This window comes from Scheffersomyces xylosifermentans, assembly GCF_036884685.1.
Source record: "Scheffersomyces xylosifermentans strain CBS 12540 chromosome Unknown RJT20scaffold_6, whole genome shotgun sequence".
NCBI lineage: Eukaryota > Fungi > Ascomycota > Pichiomycetes > Serinales > Debaryomycetaceae > Scheffersomyces > Scheffersomyces xylosifermentans.
In genome coordinates, this window is record NW_027042944.1 from 320,222 (window position 1) to 340,339 (window position 20,118).

Here is a 20,118-nt window from a genome sequence, read left to right on the forward strand (position 1 = left end):
AGTACTCACACCACATTCTCCACTCACACCACATTCCCCACTCACACCACATATGCCCACTCACACTACTGCCTGCTCCATGCTATCAAAAGATCATTTACATCATTTCATCATATCATTATACTAAGAAACCCACCTCCCTCACCCACTGCACTCACCACAATACCTTTATGCGTACCTCATTTCCTTCACTACCCTACCTTTCTTCATCCACCTCTTTTTTTTTCACCCACCTTTTTTTTTCACCTACCATCTCCTCGTCTCCCAACTCACTCCCACCACCCTACTTCTCCCCACTTCCACCTCCTCCATGCCCCTTCTCTCCTCCCTCTCTCCTACCACCAATTGATGCAAAAAAAAGTCGCTGCACGAAATTGATGCAAAATTCCTGCACATACACCAATTTTTTTGGAGATGAGTTTTTCACTTTGATGTAATATTTAACATGAAGAAAGATGGAGTTGAAGAGTTTTAGAAGTTTAGGAGTTGTATATTTGTAGCAGCAGTATTTGTGGTGTAATACCGAGGTAGTAGTGTTTAGAACCGAAATGGCAAAACCTCAACGCAAAGGAAGTAAAAAGGAAAAAAAGGGTCTGAGGATCCTCCAGAGAGAAAAGGAAGAGAAGGCATTGGCCAAGTTGAAGGAAAGAATTGAACAGTATGATCCAGCAGTAGATGAAAAGCTGCTTTCACAGTTCAGCGACCTTCCGATCTCGCAGGAAACTCTCCAGGGGCTCAATGAGGCCAGTTTCGTGTCCCTTACGGATATACAAAAGAAAACCATTCCTATCGCATTGAAAGAAGAAGACGTCATGGGTACAGCCAAGACGGGCTCGGGTAAAACGCTAGCATTCTTGATTCCCGTGGTGGAATCGCTTATCAGGAACCAAATTACAGAGCACGACGGTTTAGCCGCTTTGATAGTGTCACCCACAAGAGAGTTGGCTGTTCAAATCTTCGAAGTTTTGGCAAAAATCGGTAAATACAATAGCTTTTCAGCTGGTCTTGTCACCGGAGGAAAGGACGTGAAATATGAAAAGGAGAGAGTTTCCCGTATGAATATCTTAGTGGGAACCCCAGGAAGAATATCACAGCATCTCAATGAAGCTGTGGGCATGGAAACTTCGAACTTACAGGTGTTAGTACTTGACGAGGCCGATAGGTGCTTGGATATGGGATTCAAGAAACAAATAGATAACATAATTGGTCACTTACCACCAACAAGACAAACGCTCTTATTTTCAGCAACTCAGTCAGATAGTGTCAAGGATTTGGCCAGATTATCACTTACCAATCCTAAGCGTATCGGAGTCTCATCTGACCTGGAGATTTCGGCTACTCCTGAGTCATTGGACCAGTATTATATCCGTATTCCATTAGATGAAAAACTCGATGTTCTCTGGTCCTTCATTAAGTCACATTTGAAGAGTAAGATGCTTGTTTTCTTCTCCTCGTCCAAACAAGTCCAATACGCTTACGAGACCTTCCGTACGCTTCAGCCAGGTATTTCATTGTTGAAGTTATACGGTCGTCACAAGCAGACTTCTCGTCTTGAAACCACTATGAAGTTTTCCAAGGCCCAGCATGCATGTCTTTTTGCAACCGATATTGTTGCAAGAGGATTGGATTTCCCAGCTATTGATTGGGTTGTCCAGGTGGATTGTCCTGAAGATGCCGCCACTTACGTCCACAGAGTCGGAAGAGCGGCTCGTTTCGGTCGTCAAGGTAAATCTCTCTTGATGTTGTTACCATCTGAAGAAGAAGGAATGTTAAAGAGACTTGAAATCAACAAGATTGAACCGAAACTCATGAATATAAAGCAAAAGAACAAGAAGAGTATCAGACCGCAATTGCAATCATTATGTTTTAAGGATCCTATAATGAAGAATTTGGGACAGAGAGCATTCATTTCATACTTCAGATCAGTCTATGTCCAAAAGGATAAAGATGTATTCAAGATTGAAGAGTTACCTTCTGAGAAGTATGCTGCATCCCTTGGATTACCAGGAGCTCCTAAGATCAAGATAAAGGGTGGTAATGCCAACAAGGAGAAGAAGAACGCATCTAGACAGCTTATGGCATTGTCCAAGGCCAATGAAGATGGAGAACTAAACGATGAAAATAATGGACCAGAGAAGGTAAGAACTAAGTATGATCGTATGTTCGAAAGACAGAACCAGAACGTTTTATCTGACCACTTCTTGAAATTGAATGGTAACCAAGCGGATAATGATGAAGAAGACGATGATTTCATGTCTGTCAAGAGAAAGGACCATGAGTTGACTGAAATTGAACTCCCAGACTTGACTGTTCCTGAATCGAAGAGACTGGCCAAGAAGGCTCTTTCCAAGAAGGCAAGTCTTGCTTCCAAGGGAAACCCAACTAAATTGGTATTTGACGACGAAGGAGTTGCTCATCCTATTTATGAGTTGGAAGACGAAGAAGACTTCATCAAGAAGGGAGATGCCAAATCACAGAAAGAAGCTTTCGTCAGCAAGGAGACCGAGGCTATGAATGAAGCAGATATAGAGGATAAAGAGACTGCGAAGAACAAGAGACAAGAAAAGAAGAGAAAGAGAAAGGAGATAGAAAGACGTGCTAGAGAAGAAGTAAGTGATCTGGATGGTGACGAAGGAGAAGGAGGTTATGTCGTCAGTCTTGGTGGTGACGATACCAACGTCGACTTGGATCGTGATATGGAGTACTCTTCTAATAACGAGTCGGATGTTGAACCAGCAGTTAAGAAGCCTAAGTGGTTCGAAAACGACAAGCATGAAAAGAACAAGAAGAAGGATACGTTTGTGGAGTTCGATGAGCCAGAAACTTTGGAAGACTTGGAGTCGTTGACAGCCAAGTTGTTACAGCATTAATAGATAGAAGAATAGCATAGCATTATAATAAAGGTGTATATATAATTTTGTATAGATAATAGGAATTTTAGCTCTTATGAACAGTAAATGGGATGGTTATAACAGATTACTTCTCCTATAAGTTTAGCACTTCTACATGAACTTTCCAATTGAAGTGATGAGGTTCCCACTGAGTTCACACTGAAATTTCTACAATTCTTATCCGTTGTTTTCTTCGTAATATGCATTAATAAGTCTACCTATTCATCTTTCTACTCCTCTTCTATCTCTCAATTGTATCAGACTGCTGTCTCCTTTACTGAATGAGTGGTGTACCAATGATCTTTCCTTCTAATTTGCCCAAACGAAGAAGTCTTCCTCTAACCTTCTTACCATCTTCGTCCAACATCTCGATATTTTCATCTGTATCCACTTCCTCCGAAAGATCTATAATTACTACTTCTTGAAGGAAACTGGCAGTAGCTCCTTTGGACACAGTCAAGTCAATGTCATTTCCGATGTTAATACTGAACTTTCCAGACTGGTGGATGTTAAGATGGCCTATTTGTCCACGAACGGTAGATTCACTAGTTACAAGTGGAGAAACATATGATGGTTTTGTCTTCGTAGTTTCCTTTTCTAATCCTGGCTCTGCTTTCACGGAAGATTCGTTAACGTAACCTGGTAATTTTTTGGGTAATTGGAACGCAATGTACTTGGTTTCGTTCTCGTCTTCGATCTCCGGTGTTTCTGAATCTGTAGATAAACCTCCCAAACGGTCTGTCAAAATATCCAAGAGTTCTTGGTGATCTGAAATCATTTTAGAATATTCCTCCTGTTCAAAGGCGTCATTTCCTTGCAATAGCTTCATTTGAAGTTTGGCCTTGTTATTCATAATTTGCTCCAATTTCTCTTCTATTGGTTCACTCTTTACTGTAACTTCTCTGCTATGGTGTTCAGAAGGAACAGCAGGAGTGTTTTCCCGTGTTGGATCCGATGATTCGATCTTTATAGCTTCCTTAGTTTCATCTTCGGGATCATCTCTTTCCGGTCTTACTGGGAACAATACTGTTTCTTCGTCTGCAAATCTATATTGTTGTGTCATGTTGATCTTGGTAGGATCATCTTGGTCTTCATCTTGGTCATCGCCATTTTCCGTTCTGGTACTTCCAGGAGTTGGCGATTTGGTCTTTTCCTTGAGTTTCAAGTTCTGCAAGAATTCAGGTGTTGGTGATACCGAATTGAACGTTCTATCGGAAGTAAGTCCCAATTTCGAACCATTGACGTTACCAATGGACACCGAGCCTGAAGAGAGTGGACCTGAAGATACCAAATGAGTTCCAGCATAGTTATTACGGCCTCCACGGCCACGTCCTCGGGTAGAACCACCACGACCACCACGAGTAGCGGATCCACGAGTTCCTGGTTCCTCTTTCACTTGCACCGGAGCTTCTTTTGCACGTTCTTCCTTGGACTTTCTTGGGACAACTTTTGGTTTGAACTTAAGAGAAGTCTTCAGCAGCGGAGACGAAGACGATGAAGACGCCGGTTTTTTGGAGTTCAACGACTCCAATCTGTTTGACATTTCTACAGTAGCCTTCTAAGCACGTTTCGATCCCCTTTATCCAGTTTTTCTGGTTTCTTACCTATTTTTCACTACCTTTAACCGTGGTTTCTTCCTCAAGTCAAATCATCATCTCATCAATTCATCGCTAAATCATTGTCGGTATTTCTCCCCGTGCGAATACCGACAAAACGGCCGATTCTCTCGCTAAAATCTTTTTTCCCGCGATGCGCTCTGCCACGGTGCGGCTCGAATTTTTCACTGTTTTTGCGATGAGTTTTACGAGCCGCGATGAGTGAAAAATCAGGATTTCACAGCCGATGATGAAGAAGGAAGAGAGTCGTTTATTGTTGATTTGTAGAGCTTTTTTGTAGTGAAAGTTGGGATAAAGAAGTGCTGTTGAGCAATTTTCAAGTGCTGGAATATAGGTAATTAACTGGAAATACGAAATGGCGAGAAAATCAGGTAGAAAACAGGCCTCTGCCGAAGAAGATCATGGTCTCGACGAGGTGGATGCATTTGATGCTAATAAGGAAAAGATCCTTTTGGACAACGCTGGAGAGTACGCAGCTCGATTTGGGGAGGAAGATGAGTTGTCGTCGGAAGAAGAGGTTCTTGGTGGCGAGGTAGACAATTTAGATGACGAAGAAAGCGAAGAAAACGAGGAGAATGAAGACGGCAGCGATGTTGATTCTGATGCTCTTGCGGAAGAGCAAGAACAAGAAGAAGAAGAGGATGAAGAGAGAGGTTGGGGTGGAAAGAAGAACTATTACGGTGGAGATGATGCCAGTGACGACGAAGATGCTAGACAAATGACGGAAGAAGCTTTGAAACAACAGAAGAAGCACTTGAATGAATTGGCCATGGATGATTTCATTGATGAAGACATGATGGACGACTGGAAGAAGACTTCGGAAGAACAAGCAGAAGCGGATGCTGCAGCCCAAAAGACTCAGTTGGTGATAAGTGAAGGTTCTACCTCTATAGAGAACTTAGATGACGAAGAAAAGTTGAAGTTACTCAACCAGTCATTCCCAGAATTCGTTCCTCTCTTGAAGGAATTAAATCTTCTTAAGCCTCAATTGGCTGAGCTTCAAAGTAAGCCTAATAACCAGTTCATTGAAGTGAAATCCGTAGCATTAGCAGCATATTTGGCAGCCATAACTTCATATTTCGCTATTTTCGTCGACTCGTTAAGAAGCGGCGAACCCTTCACAACCATGAAGGAGAACCCTGTAATGGAAACTATATTATCATCCAGAGAAGTATGGAGACAAGCAAGTGAATTGCCAGAAGTCGCTGATGAAAAGGAGAAGACTGATGAGTTTAATGAAGAATTCCAATCTGTGGAGAATAGCGACATGTCAGAGCTTGAATCCGATATTGATGTGAATAGCGAGGAAGATGACGAAGAAGAGTTCGTGGATGCTCAGGAAGAACAGAACGATGACCTCGACATAGATATCACATCCAAGAGGAGAATTAAACGTGTTTCTAAGAATAGAGTCAGTGATTTCACCGAAGTTGCTACACCAGAAGACGTGGATATGGAAGAGAAGCAACGTAGAAAGAAGACGTTGCGTTTCTACACTTCTAAGATTGACCAAGCTGTTGCTAAGGGTAATGATCATTTCTCGGGAGATCTTGATTTACCTTACAGAGAGAGATTGTTTGAAAGACAACAGAGATTAATAGAAGAAGCCAGAAAGAGAGGTTTGGATGAGAAGGACGATTTGGGAGCAGATTTGGATGGAGAAGACTTCGGATCCGATGATGAGAGATTGGCCCATGAGGTCAATAATGGTGAAGACAATGCGTACTACCAGTCGCTCAAGGAAGGAAAACAAGAGAAGAAGGAAAGTCGTCTTAGAGCACACGAAGAAGCCGTCAAGGCTGCCAAGGAAGGTAAGTTGGCCGAAGTCCAAGAATCCTTGGGAGAGGATGGAAAGAGAGCCATCAACTACCAGATCCTCAAGAACAAGGGTCTTACCCCACACAGAAAGAAGGAATACAGGAACTCCAGAGTCAAGAAGAGAAAGCAATACGAAAAGGCACAGAAGAAACTCAAGTCTGTCAGACAAGTTTACGATGCCAGCAACAGAGGACCATACGGAGGAGAAAAGACTGGTATCAAAAAGGGTTTATCCAGATCTGTCAAGTTGGTATAATCTTGAGTATTTCACGAATAGCATTTACAGAATCTACAATGAGGCTGTATATTATATATATAGAGAATTGTATATTGTATTTATAAGACGATATGAAGACTAAAAAAGTGTATTATGTAGATATGAGATGAAGATTTGTCAATGAATAGAGAACATCTACGTTTACTTCTTCTAGTTTGTCTACTTAGATGTTTGGTTACGTATGATTATTTATTATATGATATACAAGGAATGAATTGATCGGCACGAATGCTAGTTATTCTATATACCAGGAATGGCATGACTCCGCCTGTTCCTAACCGTTCTGCGTGCTGACAACTATTGATGACTATCTTGCTTCAAATATATCTCTCCTCCTGCAATCTTTTGAGCTTACCGTGAAAAATGTCTATCTAACGAGCAAATTGAATGTCATCGATTCTCAAGATCGACTTGACACACTCAGACGCTAACGTTATAGCACTTGTACTCACCAAAACCGGTTGTAAAACGTGTTCATCATAGGTATTAGAAGCACCTGATCTCCTAACAGAGATACCGGCGTTCTTTTCACCACTTTCGTGTCTGTTTCTCAAGTCTGTGACAACATTAATTGGGTTCAAACCAGCATTTTCAGCTAATGTGGTTGGGATAACTTCCAATGCCAGGGCGAACTCTTGGTATACAAATTGTTCGACACCAGATAATTTTGTAGACTCCTTCATCAATATTCTGGAAATTTCGATTTCTGGGGCACCTCCACCTGCAATAAGGGCCTTTTCTTTGACCAAACATCTGATGACACAGAGGGCGTCATGAATAGATCTCTCAGTTTCATCTAACACCAAATGGTTAGCACCTCTTACAATAACCGATACGGTAGGTTTAATGTTCTTAGAAGAGATTCCTGTGATTTTAACTATCTTGGAACCAGAACTTTCAAGTTCTTCTATGAGTTCAGCGGAACCCAAACGGTCTTCAGTGAAGTTATCAATGTCTGCTATTGGTTTACATCCAGTGGACTTGGCTAAAAATTCGATTTCGTCTCTCTCGATGTCCTTAATGACCATAATATTCAACTTAGAAAGGAAATGCAAGGCTAAGTCATTGACAGCGTCTCTTAAGATGGACTTTTGAATCAATAACACGTTACACTTTGCCTTCTTGATCTTCTTACAGATGTTTAATAAGTACGCTCTTTCTTCCTTCAAAATCTTATCCATTTGTCTGTAGTCATTCACGACGACGTTATTTTCCATATCTGGCTTTGGTGGAGACAATTGGAACTGAACCAAACCGATTCTGGCTTTTTCTATTCTGGTTGGACCTCCTGCGTTCTTAACAACGTTTTGGGTCAAAACGACACCTTTTACAAGTTCTGTTTCGTCAATGGTTCCACCTACTTTCTTGATAAGTCTGATGTCGTTTAAATCGACATTGTTACCTTCTTCATTGATGACCTTAAGGACCGAATCTACGGCTAAAGGAGAGAGAAGAGACGAGTGCTGAGACACGATCTTCGAGGACAAGGAAGTTGAAGCGGCTCTGATTAACTGTTCTCTGTCGTCAAGGCTGATCTTGTGGGACATGTCTAACAAGACTTCAGTGGAGCGCTTTGCTGCTCTTTGGAAGGACTCGGCAATTAAAGTTGGGTGAATACCCTTATTCAATAAACGGTCTGCGGCTCCAAGAAGCGATCCGGTCAAAATGGCTACCGAAGTAGTTCCATCTCCGGCTTCGACATCTTGAGCAGCACTGACATCCACCAACATACGTGCTGCTGGGTGTAAAACCGCCATGTGCTTGAGGATGGTAGCACCATCGTTGGAGATGATGATTTCTCCGTTCCCTGTCTTGATCATCTTGTCCATACCTTTTGGACCAAGGGAAGTTCTGATAGCATCTGACACTGCTCTTGCTGCGAGAATGTTGGCTCTACGGACTTCCAGGGGCTTTTCCTTGTCTTTGAAGGTGGCGTTGGACGGAGCAACGGTTCTTACAGTAGCCATGTTGAGATCTGTAATACTATGAGGGCGTTATGGGGAGTATTTGGAATTGGAAGTTTCTGGTTGGATGGAAAGAATCGTCTTCGCAGCGAGATTCGATTGGACCTAGTGAAACGGGTATTATTTGATGAACTGACGGGTATTAACACAACAATTAAAGGTAAACGATGGTTGTAATTGGGATTTTTTTTGATTTTTCTTTGATTTCGTCGTCGCCTTAAAAATTCTCTGGTGGGTCACGTGATGGTGGTGAGTAGTGGTGGTGATGGCAGTTGTAGTGAGTAGCTTTTAGTGAGGGTAGTCGTAGTTAGTTGTATTAGTGAGAGTGGTGATGGATTTAGTGAGAGTGGTGGTGAGGGTAGTTGTGTTTGTAGTTTTTAGTGAGAGAAGTCGTTGGTATTATTCGTGAGAGGAAAAATTGTTGTTAGTTATTTTAGTGAGGGTAGTCGTTGGTATTTGCATTAGTGAGGGCAGTCGTTGTTGGTAGTTTTTAGTGAGGGAATACAGTTGGTATTTGTTTTAGTGGAAGTCGTAGTTAGTTGTATTAGTGAGATTGGTGGTTGTTAGTTGATATAGTGAGGGCAGTAGTTTTAGTGAGGGAAGTAGAGTTTAGTGACAGTAGTCGATTTAGTGAGGGTAGTCGTTGGTGTATTAGTGAGAGTGGTGGTAATTTGTGAGGTCTGTTTTTTCTTTAGTGGTAGCTTAGTGGTAGTGAGAATCGTTTTGTGCTGGCCAGTTACTGAGTACTTTTGCAAAAATAGGTACCATAGCATTATTAGACATCGTTCCTTATGACCAAACCAATGTTTATATATTAATTTGTAGCACTGCCGTAGAATATGAGGGTGAGAGACTTATTAATTTAGTGAGGTCACTACAAGTCTTTAACGTTAAAATGAAGTCTTCCACATTATTTTAGTTAGTAGTTAAGTGAGTTGGTAGGGTGAAGGCCAAGGTTGTTAAAGTGAGACTCATAGTGGTAAGTGGTAATGATGAAGTTGGTAGTGAATTAGCAGTTGTAGCTGTGCGAAGAGTCTAGTTGGTAGTTAGTACGAAGGGTCTAGTGGTTACTGGGCTGCGAAGAGCTGGTGATTATTACAAAGGAGCAAGAAGTGGGACCTTTGTAGGGATTCTACAAGCACTGGTAAGATTAAAGTGAAGGTAAATGCTGATGTTCTGATAAATAGTGATAGTAAGATAGTGGGAATGTGTGAGACTGTCAGTGCCAAAAGTGACTGTAGTGCCATGCTACAACGGGTCATGCTATCTACAAGCCCTTTATCATTCCAGTTAGCCAAGTGTGGTATTCTAAATATGGGTGCAAAATCTATAAGTATTCATTTACTATAGTGTCATCTACTGTATAGCCATACTATAACAGATGACCTATATCCGACAATTACGAAAACTCGCGATCGCCCTCATCCTCTGCAACCACACATTAACATCTCACCTTCCTCATATAAACTCGACCACCCTTCCATTATACCATGCTGACCAACGTCTCAACTCACCTCTTCTTTATGCTCTTACTTTCCCAAGGCCAATTGCGGGTTTAGTCATATTCCTTACAAATGCGGTTCTTTCGTCTACCAAAATTATTCGCTTATACACAGGCCAATATGATTAGTCAAAAAATCGGTTTTTTGCATTTTTCATCAATTGCAAATGGAAGTTGCCATGTTCTACCAGTGTATTGTAAGGCTTATAAAGAACGGCTTTGATATATATAGCATATAGGTTACTTTAGCATTATACTTACTTGTAGAGGCGTTTTCTTATAGCAAAATTTTAGAAAAGCAAACCATGACTAAACAAGAATACACTGTCTTCGAGGACATCTCGGTATCGCCAGAGGAGATCTTAGCGTGCTCTTATTCTAAGTGGTATCCCCACCTTAAGGACCACACGGTGGATTCCGAGGTCATAAGACCTCTCCCAAAGGAGTTCTTGGAATACCTTGCTAGTGACAGCATCAAGCTCCCAGCAGTTAATAATTACGAGTCGAACATCGAGCTCAACAGTGATAACGAATATAGCGATTGGGAACAAGATGAGAACGATTCTGAACAGGAAGAAGAACACGATCCAGAATCTGAAACAAAGAAAAATATCACCGTAAACGATTTCAAGCCTTTACACGATACCATAATATCCAAAATAACGAAATTGGGAGGCGCCGTAACCCCCAAATTAAACTGGTCTGCACCAAAAGATGCAAAATGGATGATGCCTGATAATACTATACGATGCAACCATGTTAATGACGTCTATTTATTGCTCAACTCATCCGACCACATTGTCGATGACCTAGACTTTCCATTTGCAGCCACTGAAGAGAAGCCAAAACAGGACGTAGAGTATGAATTAGTCCTTAGAAAATGGCTCGATGTGAACCCTGCCTTGGAGTTTAGAGTCTTCGTCAAAGATCATAAGATCATCGGTATTTCTCAGAGAGATTTGAACCATTATATATTCCTCGAAAGTTTGCAGGACAAGTTGAATAAGAGAATCCTGGAATTCATGTATGAGACAGTTATTCCAAATCTTGATACCGAATTAGGGTTAGACAAGTATATTGTTGACGTGTATATCCCAAGGCCATTCACTAAGACTTACATTGTTGATGTCAATCCGTTCACAAGAAAGAGCGATCCTCTTTTATTCACCTGGCATGAACTTTTAACTATCGATACTATGGGAGATGACGAGGATAACTACGAGTTCCGCCTAATCAACGAGACCAATGTTGGACGTTTCGCAAAGAAAGAGTACAGCGAGAGTCAAGTCCCATTTGATGTTGTCGATGCCTCGATCAACACGGATGCTATGGTAGAGTTAGCAAGAGAATGGAACACATTACAATTACAACAGGACCTGAGACAAACTTCAGAGTAAAATTCTTTGAAACAGCGAATCTTGTGATATTGGAAAACTATTGATTAAACAACCCCTTGACCCCCCGTTTTCAAGGAATAGGCATTTTATAGACTAGATCAAGAATTAATGAATAACTTTCATCAAAATTAAATCATTTGGGGGATATGGTCAGGCATTTTTACCCTTGTAGCTTTAATATCTGGTAATCCACAGCATCTTTTAGCTATGGACGATCCCAAGTGACACTTCCAGTGGAGGAGATTCCCATTTCCACCCCCGTTTTTCATACCCTATTTAGAAGTCTACGCTTTCGGTATAGCTGCTCTATGTTTCCTGAAGTTGTATCCTTGCCGTATTGTTGTGGGGGAAAGATGGAGAAATTGTGTATTTACGGGAACCTTCTATTGACAGCTGGAAACCATTCCTATAAAGGTAGGCTTGGTGCATTTCATGGGGGTGGGGCTGAAAGTGGGCACTTCTCCCGCCAAATCGAATAATTTCCAACTCGGACCACATACCCTATTGGGAAGTTTCTCCCTATTAACGCTTGGCAACAGTGATTTCAGGGTGCCTTCTCTCGGCCGTTTGGTGGTGAATTTGATAATTTGTCATTAGAATAGGAGAATTTTTTATGGTTTGAGCGTGATGTTCAAACGGGATGTCTTCTGAAACAAGCCAGCTGATATCTTTACACGTGTGGATGTCTTCTTTCGTGGAGGATTCATGATAAGCAGTTCCTACTATCTTTTCCTCCACAAGTGTTAGAAATCTTATCCAATGTGCCGTGGAGGACAGGAATGAAACACTTCTCATCATTTTGCAGCTTAACTTGGATGGACTATACTACAAGGGCTCCCCCACCTTTGTCAAAAAATGTCCTTATTATCTCACAGAAGCCTCGTTATTTTCACACTTCCACCTGGGGCTTTCGTTATGCTACTTCACCACCTTTGCCCCGCTGGCCATTACAAATAGACACCACTATTGCCGTGAACAGTCATCTGCAAAAAAATCGAATAAAAAAACGCCAGAATAATAAATGTTATAGGAGCACGGAACTGTTTCCCAAAAAGGTAATGCTGGCGCAACCATCGACGATACCCCAGAGATGCAGTAGTTCCGGTAGTAGAAGATAAGTTTGCCGTGTCGTAGCAGGGAGGATTTGGGATGTGGGAGATAGGATAGAACCAACGGAGGGGTGGAACTCCTATTTGTGGTAGGACATGGTAAAAGTTTAAGAAGTTTGGGGTGGAGTTAAAGATCGGACCATAAGACTATCGCAAGCTTAATTATGGTTTGCTATAGTAAAGTTAGATTTTAGGTGTCAACGGCATCTAGTATCGAAAGAAGTCCATATGCATACTAGCATCTCCAGTTACATATGTAGTACGTAGGACGTGTAGATAATTTTAAATCGAATACGCAAACATTTCTATTTTTCAATTCTAATTTCATGGAGAAGGTTATAGCGTCGGACGATTTTTTTTAAACTACCAACTTAAATACAGAGGTATTCCCGTTTTATCCGTAGAAAGAAGATATAAGAGTTTTTGGACTGATTCTACGTAGACTTCAGACTTCGACCGGGCTATCACTAAAGATTTGAAGCTTCTTGTTTGCCATTTCTCGACCTAGCCGAAACTGCCGTGCGCTTAAACTAGTTCTTCTGTATTTGTACACATACATCGCAAACCAGAAGGTTATACAACAAGCATAGGAATCAACAAAAAAACTACTCTATCGTAATCACAAGAATCAGAATATCTGAAACATACGCAGTTTCTATACAAAAGTACGGATTTTCCAGCTCAAAACATATAGGAAGGTCCATCAGGTATATCGAAACGCACAAAAGAGTTTATTAATTTAGAACTAAAATAATTATTTGGAACTCGAAGCTTCAAAATGACTATTTTGGAGTCCATTCAGTTGGATCAGCTGAACATATTTTTGCCTGAATACAGAGGCAGGTTGACTGAGGGTATAACCTACAACCCAGCCAACGACACTTTATTGTGGGTTGACATTATTGTAGGAGAAGTCCACCGTGTACATCTCTCATCTAGTGCTCCAGACAAGGACCATGAATTCATAAAATGGAAGACTCCTGGCGAGTCAGTGGGTGCTATTGCATTGACTACAAAAGACGACGTCATTTTGGTATGTGGTAAAACGGGTGTAGCGTTGGGAGATTTCAAAACTGGTGAAATCGAGTATTTCTTCAAGTACCCTAACGATGAAAAGACTCAGCACCGTTTGAGATCTAACGACGGTATTGTTGATCCATGGGGACATCTCTGGATTGGTTTAATGAACGATTTCCCAATTACAGCAAAGGAAGGTGTTTTACCAGAAGGAAAGTTATACAGAATCAACTGCAATGATCTCAGTGTCGAAACCATGGTAGATGGTACTCTCATTGCCAACGGGTTGGCTTTCAGTGAAGACCACAAGACGCTCTTCTGGACCGATTCACTTACATTTACCGTGTGGAAGTTTGACTACGACTACGAGACTAATAAGTTGACCAATAAGAGACCTCACATAGAAACAAAGAAGTTCTACCTGGATTTCGCAAGCCCAGAGCCAGATGGAATGACAATGACTAAGGACGGCCATATCTATGGTGCAGTATTCAGCACCAGCTCAGTATATCACGCTGATGCCAGTGGTCAATTGCTCAACAAGATTCATCTTCCAGCCGCTAGAATCACCTGCGTCATTTCAGGTGGTAAGAACAACGATGAATTGTTCATAACAACAGGTCACACACAATTGGACGATCCAGATGCAGCTATTGACTCTAGTGATAAAACTGGAGACTTAGGAGGATTTTTGTTCAGGGTTAAGTTGGACTCGCCAATTAACGGCCAAATCAAAAACATCTGGGGTGGTAAGGTTTGAATTTTGAAATAGAAAACATGGTTAGAATCTTATAGAGTATACAAGTTCCCAGTTAATGATTATGCTAAATCAGTGGAAAGCTTACGCCTGAAGAATCCGAGGAACCTCATCAGTGTAGCATTACAATATCAGAATGTCAGAAGTCTAATTAAGTGATACTCTGAGACAAACCTCACTATGCTTTTAAAGCTAAGAAGCAAGTTGATTAGTTGATTCAATTCACTTCTCTAGCGTCTATCTCAGAACAATAAATTGCTCTAATACTTGCCTTTCTACGCAGCATTGTTGTATGATATTTAAGAGTGACCGATGTAAGTATAATATCGAATTAGGTTACTTCCCGGATATTCATTCTAGGAAATAACCGAATAGAAATACCGCTAGGAATAACTATAATTATAGAGACTGCTGGTCAATATAAGGAACTCAATAATACAATATAAAGTTTGAAATTTAAATACTTTATATTGAAAGTACACTTTCTCTACTCAACTTCCACGCCATAAGTACTATCGTAGTATGTACTAATAGCTAATAAAAGCATATAGTAAAGGTTATGGTTAGCCGACTCTTAAATACATCACCCTGTGATACTCATTCATAACGTATCTAATGTTATCATATGCTTTACTATCATTAATTATAGTTTGGCACTGCTCCTGTCACACTTTCACTCTCATGTTATTGCTATCCCCGACTCCTTTGTCTCTAAAATCACGGCATTTAGCGAATACGTAAGGACTTCAACAGCTAATACCAATAATTGGCAAATAGAAGATAAATATAGTATAACTCCTAGACTCAATACTATATTTGATTATGATACATGGTTGGACTGTGTTGATATTCAAGGACTAGGTGAAATTCTGTCAGTTAATGATGATACTTATGTTGAAGGTTTTGCAGATGTAAATTGCCATGTAAAGGAAGACATACTACTGTGAATTGAAATAGATACCAAGTAGAGGAACCAAGAAGTACGAAGTGGTTGTAATTGTAATATGAAAGGTCCTTTCAACGCCAAATAGCAATGAAGACACTCCTTGTAAAGTTAGTACATATTAGCCCTCAGGTTGATCAACAGTGAGTAGAGGACTTTCTGGCGTCAACCACACCTGGACAGAGAGTCAAGTTTGGCAGTTTCCATCATGATTGCACTTCGGGTTATTGGCTGATCTTCTTGCTGAACGGTGGATTGACAGGCTGCCACAATGGTAACACGCCAAAGTTGCCATATATGAGTTGTTTTTAATAGACTCCACATTCTTATTAGAACGGACAGACAAACTAAGCAATAGTGATATACTCCAATGCTGGAGTAAGCTCGCTTGGGACCACTGAAGCTCTTAACCTCTCTTTCTAGGTGGAATAATTACTAGAATTGTTCTGTAATATAGGCTGCAAAACTTGATGTTATATGTAGTATTCTCTCTGCAACGGCACCAGATAGTTTGTAGCTTCTTGCTAGAAACACTTGAATAATCAGGCCTAATACACTAACAACGGCTTATGATAATCAATTTCGGTTGTTGCATCATTTCAACACAGGGTTCAAAATGCTAGGCTCAATTCCAAACATGAATATTTACTGAATCGGCGGAATGATTTCACTACCTGATGACACGAGGCAGCCATCCAGTATAGTATATCGGTCAATCTGCCACCTCTAACCAGCATGACCTCAGAGTGTTTTTGAACTGCTACATATTGAAAACAATTGCTTATAATACAAAGCCGAGCGGTACAAAGAAGTTGCTCACACTATACCTCACATATCCAGAACAACATTCCAGATTGGCTTAGCCGATGAACATAAATGGCTTCGAATAGAAAAATGGAACACGTCGTACAAACCTCATTTATCGTAGTCAGACAAAGATACGGAATAATCACATATAAGTCTGATGGGTTGGTGCGAACATGGTCCATTCTGTACAAAAACTTAAAAAAGCCAATTGTATTCTGTGGTCCGTAACCATACCATAGAAGGTTTCTCCGGATGCCAAACCAGAAGAGTCCAACCAAATTCCGTATCGCTAACCAGACGCGTTCCTGAAGAACTAAATTCCTCATACTCTTCTCCCGCGATGTGAACTATTTGTCATTGTATAAGAGACCCGTAGTACCCTTTGGTCCGAAATTCATCGTTTGAAGATATTGTTTTGGGTATCGCAAATTCCTACATCGTTAGTTGAAGGTTCAGGCTCGATACGGTACTTTCTAAAATCAGATTAAATGTCGCTTACATAAGGTTCTTTTACCACACTTTTATTATTCTTGTTAACAGCAGCGATGTGTAACAGTCAAAATAATAGTAGTACCAACTTCGATAATGCTGTCAAGGATCTTATTCAAAAGTTTGCAAAAATTGAAGAATTTCCTGACAATTACACTTTGGAACAGATAATTACAGCCAAATATTTAGGGGTGACATACAACGTAAACGGAGTATTTTACAGTATAGACGGTACAGGGAACTATGTCAAACTTAAGGCTAACCGTCCAGATCTCAACCAAAGTGACAATTTCATAAGCCTACAAGATGCTATATCCGATGCAATATGGCTGGGGCGGCACATCTGTTAAACGATAACGCAGGTGTCCTAAGGGGGACTCATGGAGAACAGAAATCTCCAGTAGAACAAAAGGGTAAAAGTCCCCTTGATTTTGATTTTCAGTGTGAATACAAACCATGAAAGTGTGGCCTATCGATCCTTTAGTCCCTCGGAATTTGAGGCTAGAGGTGCCAGTACTATCCATGAATATAGAGTATCCGAGCACTTTTCACTCCGAACTGGTACCGCAGGACTCCAAAACAACTAAACTCAAGGCAAAGCTTAAAAGCTTCGCCAAAGCAGTAGATCACGAGGAATCTCTTGCCTTAAATGTGAAACATTCTAAGGATGAAGAACTCAAATATAGTGAATCCGAGATTGCAGAAACAGTAGATGAAGTTATGGAAGAACTAGAACGGGCGAGTAATGACGAGTTCTTTGCAAGTCCAAATTCAGCGGCAGTTAAAAGAGCGCACATATGTGCCAGTTATCAACCTGGCAAATGCAAAAGCTTTAAAAACTGTAATTTACAATATGCTGGCAATTATGGAAAGACGGACTGCGGTTGTTTGAAAGTAGGTAGGAGAAGAATATGCTTAACTGTATATCGTTAATAATATACATAGCTATACAGTAAAAACACTGAGAATTGGTCATTCTACGACAATGCTGCGACATTTATCGGCCCCGTAAATTATACTGGAAGGATTTAGATGTTCGAAGAAGAGGTGCGACATTCATCTGAATAATACTGTCTACAAATACGATATTCGATTTGAGCTCTGAGTCATTTGTTTTAGATAAACAAACCATTCTATTCCACAGACAGGATTGTTTATTTTAACTTGATTGTTCGCGTCTCTCTTGTTAAAAATGCGCTCCTAAACATTCGATTGTTCCGCTGTGCCATGTTATGGGTTTACTTCCATATTCTTTTAACTGCTGGAAGATGTTCTACGTTTTCACTTACGAATATTTAGTAAAAACTCTCGGGAGAAATTTGCTATGTACCCAATTTGCGATTTGAGTAGTCTATCACTTATTTTTAAAGTAGAACGGTGCAAACTGTTAATTAAAAATACTCTACATAGTAGATGCCTTCAAATCACACCACTGATACAGTACCACAAGTATGTCGGCCATTCATAGGATAAATAATCTCTTAAATAAAAATGCCTTAACGTGCATTGAACACAGTCTACAAAAGAAACAAACAAGGAATGTGATTTTTATCTTTAAAAGCTGTGCTATTTCCTAGTAACTACCACCGATTAACGAGGTCATTCTTCATCTATCATATATAGACTAAAGTTACATTAACGAATTCCCAATAAGATTTGTCAACTTTCATTTTTTGTTGACATGGACACGTTTATTTATCCTAAGAATTATACTGATTACATTGAATGGATCAATAATAATATGCTCTTTGATAGTTACGAACAGTGGTCCCATATGAAGACTTTACAACAATTATGATCAATCTGCGATATATTAGTGACACGCGCACAGACTCTAGGTCTTGCAAAGAAATAGGATATTTGGAATCGTATTACGCAAAGAATCACAAAAATCGTTAACAAACATCACCTTGTCAGTTGATACAATCAGTACTACTGTAGCCACTGATGATGTAGGATGTTCTCACTCAATGTGTGGTTTCTCTTCGTTTCTAGGACATGTCCTCAAAAGCCCTTTCTAACGATTCTCTTTCTTCGCTAGTTGCTCCACATGACCTCATTTCTATGAAGCTCGTGGCAGACTTGCAATCTTTGATAATCATTCCTCCTTTCTCTCAACAGTTCCGATGTGGATTCAGATACTCTTTTCGATAAGATCTCCAAGTTTCCATTATTGCAAATGAATGCCAGTCAAGGTGACAATCAACAACTTAATAGCAATGAGTTCTCTGTTGTGCTCAGAGAAAGGTTAGTCATGCTCTTACCTCAACCAGATATTTTGCTATCTATCCAAATATATTCCCAAGAGTGGTTGTTGAATGTGTTGTTGGTGCAATTGGATTTGGATTATGTGATTAGGTGCTGCCTGTCACATTAAGAGAACACTTTGCTGAATCTAGAGCTATAGAACCTACTACACCAGAAGTGTCCAGAACTGTGACGAAGGGGTTCGGCGCTCGTCCATTGAGAATGGCTAATAACTTTCGTGAAGTTCAAAACAGTCTAGGCCCACAAAAGTCTGAAACGACTCTAAGTCGACTGAAGGTTCTAAAATAATTTGGCTGATGCCGAGACTGCGATCACACCATCCCAGAGGCGTGCTAGATTAATCAAGTAACTTATTCTTGTTGTAGATTTTGATGCAACAACGTCCAGCAAGACAATCAAGACCAGCTCTTCTATAGCATCTCAGGATATCAGCATAGATCATTCGACATAGATGAATCCACCAAGTCTATTGGTTGTCGTTTTGAAGCCAAGTCGATTCCTACCTAGGGTAGCCCTAGAGGATCTCAAATTTCTGAGTTGACATCGATGTTTGAACAGCAACGCAATGGCGAAAATATTGTCCTGTCACAAAAGAAATGCCTTAATCGTGCCAAACTACCGAATAATACATCTGATAAAATAAAACTCGTTGGGAGCCTAGCAGAAGTGGAACCCCTAAACTATAAATTATGTGCAAACTTATCCTTTGATGTGGATACTGAAAGTCCATTCCGTCAAACAGAGAAACAATCTCCAGTCCACCCGATTTCCTGGTATCAGAGAAGACTGCGTCTATTGGTGAGACGCGTTGTGTGTTATCCTTCACAGCATCAAATGCAAAGCCTGGTCTTTGCTGACTACTTCTAGAGGAGCTCTTGAAACGTCACTTTAGAGTTTTTAACCGTTGAAGTCACCCAAGAGGCTCACTTCTGTTCAGCCTAAAGTTGTGCATTCTGCTGCTGTGAGCGGAGCCTTGAAAGTTACAGGCGCTGCCTGAACCATTAGAAAGTTCTGACTAACGCCTCTTGAGGCGGTGAATTACCTGAGAGTGGACGAAAATCCCCCAGCCTCAAAGGTAATTAGAGTGTTGATGCGTTACCTGGCCTAACAAAGGCGAGTGGTTGTAAATAGGATTTTCGCAGTCGACCGATACCGAATCGAAGCTAAGAGATACGACGGCCTTCTAAGCAGGGACGCTTAAGTCTTCTGGAAGGTCGATGCTGATGAGTTTCCAATGCAAATACTCTTGCAGCGTCATGTTGCA

General features: G+C 40.7%; 6 protein-coding genes across 6 annotated transcripts; 4 read left to right on the top strand and 2 right to left on the bottom strand. All coding sequences in view use genetic code 12, as the record gives it.

Moving 5' to 3' along the window:
- The first annotated feature begins 272 nt into the window (after positions 1-272).
- Positions 273-2,934, top strand: HCA4 (RNA-dependent ATPase). Its single transcript, XM_064917513.1, has one exon. The coding sequence runs from the start codon at positions 549-551 to the stop codon at positions 2,868-2,870; it is 2,322 nt and encodes a 773-aa protein (XP_064772952.1). The 5' UTR covers positions 273-548; the 3' UTR covers positions 2,871-2,934.
- A 103-nt stretch (positions 2,935-3,037) lies between these two features.
- On the bottom strand, positions 3,038-4,600 carry RPC53 (DNA-directed RNA polymerase III subunit). Its single transcript, XM_064917514.1, has one exon. It carries the CDS (start codon positions 4,432-4,434, stop codon positions 3,166-3,168), a length of 1,269 nt encoding a protein of 422 aa, XP_064772953.1. The 5' UTR covers positions 4,435-4,600; the 3' UTR covers positions 3,038-3,165.
- An 89-nt stretch (positions 4,601-4,689) lies between these two features.
- Positions 4,690-6,681, top strand: SAS10 (rRNA-processing protein). The gene has a single exon (XM_064917515.1). The coding sequence runs from the start codon at positions 4,863-4,865 to the stop codon at positions 6,579-6,581; it is 1,719 nt and encodes a 572-aa protein (XP_064772954.1). The 5' UTR covers positions 4,690-4,862; the 3' UTR covers positions 6,582-6,681.
- A 7-nt stretch (positions 6,682-6,688) lies between these two features.
- On the bottom strand, positions 6,689-8,747 carry RJT20DRAFT_129495 (chaperonin-containing T-complex subunit). Its single transcript, XM_064917516.1, has one exon. The coding sequence runs from the start codon at positions 8,567-8,569 to the stop codon at positions 6,974-6,976; it is 1,596 nt and encodes a 531-aa protein (XP_064772955.1). The 5' UTR covers positions 8,570-8,747; the 3' UTR covers positions 6,689-6,973.
- A 1,537-nt stretch (positions 8,748-10,284) lies between these two features.
- On the top strand, positions 10,285-11,617 carry RJT20DRAFT_53023 (cell proliferation protein). The gene has a single exon (XM_064920525.1). The coding sequence runs from the start codon at positions 10,373-10,375 to the stop codon at positions 11,462-11,464; it is 1,092 nt and encodes a 363-aa protein (XP_064772956.1). The 5' UTR covers positions 10,285-10,372; the 3' UTR covers positions 11,465-11,617.
- Positions 11,618-13,351: 1,734 nt separating this feature from the next.
- CGR1 (Cgr1p) lies at positions 13,352-14,350 on the top strand (the record flags this gene model as incomplete). Its single annotated transcript, XM_064921744.1, has 1 exon — positions 13,352-14,350. The coding sequence occupies one exon, from the start codon at positions 13,352-13,354 to the stop codon at positions 14,348-14,350; it is 999 nt and encodes a 332-aa protein (XP_064772957.1).
- Between the last annotated feature and the right edge of the window lie 5,768 nt (positions 14,351-20,118).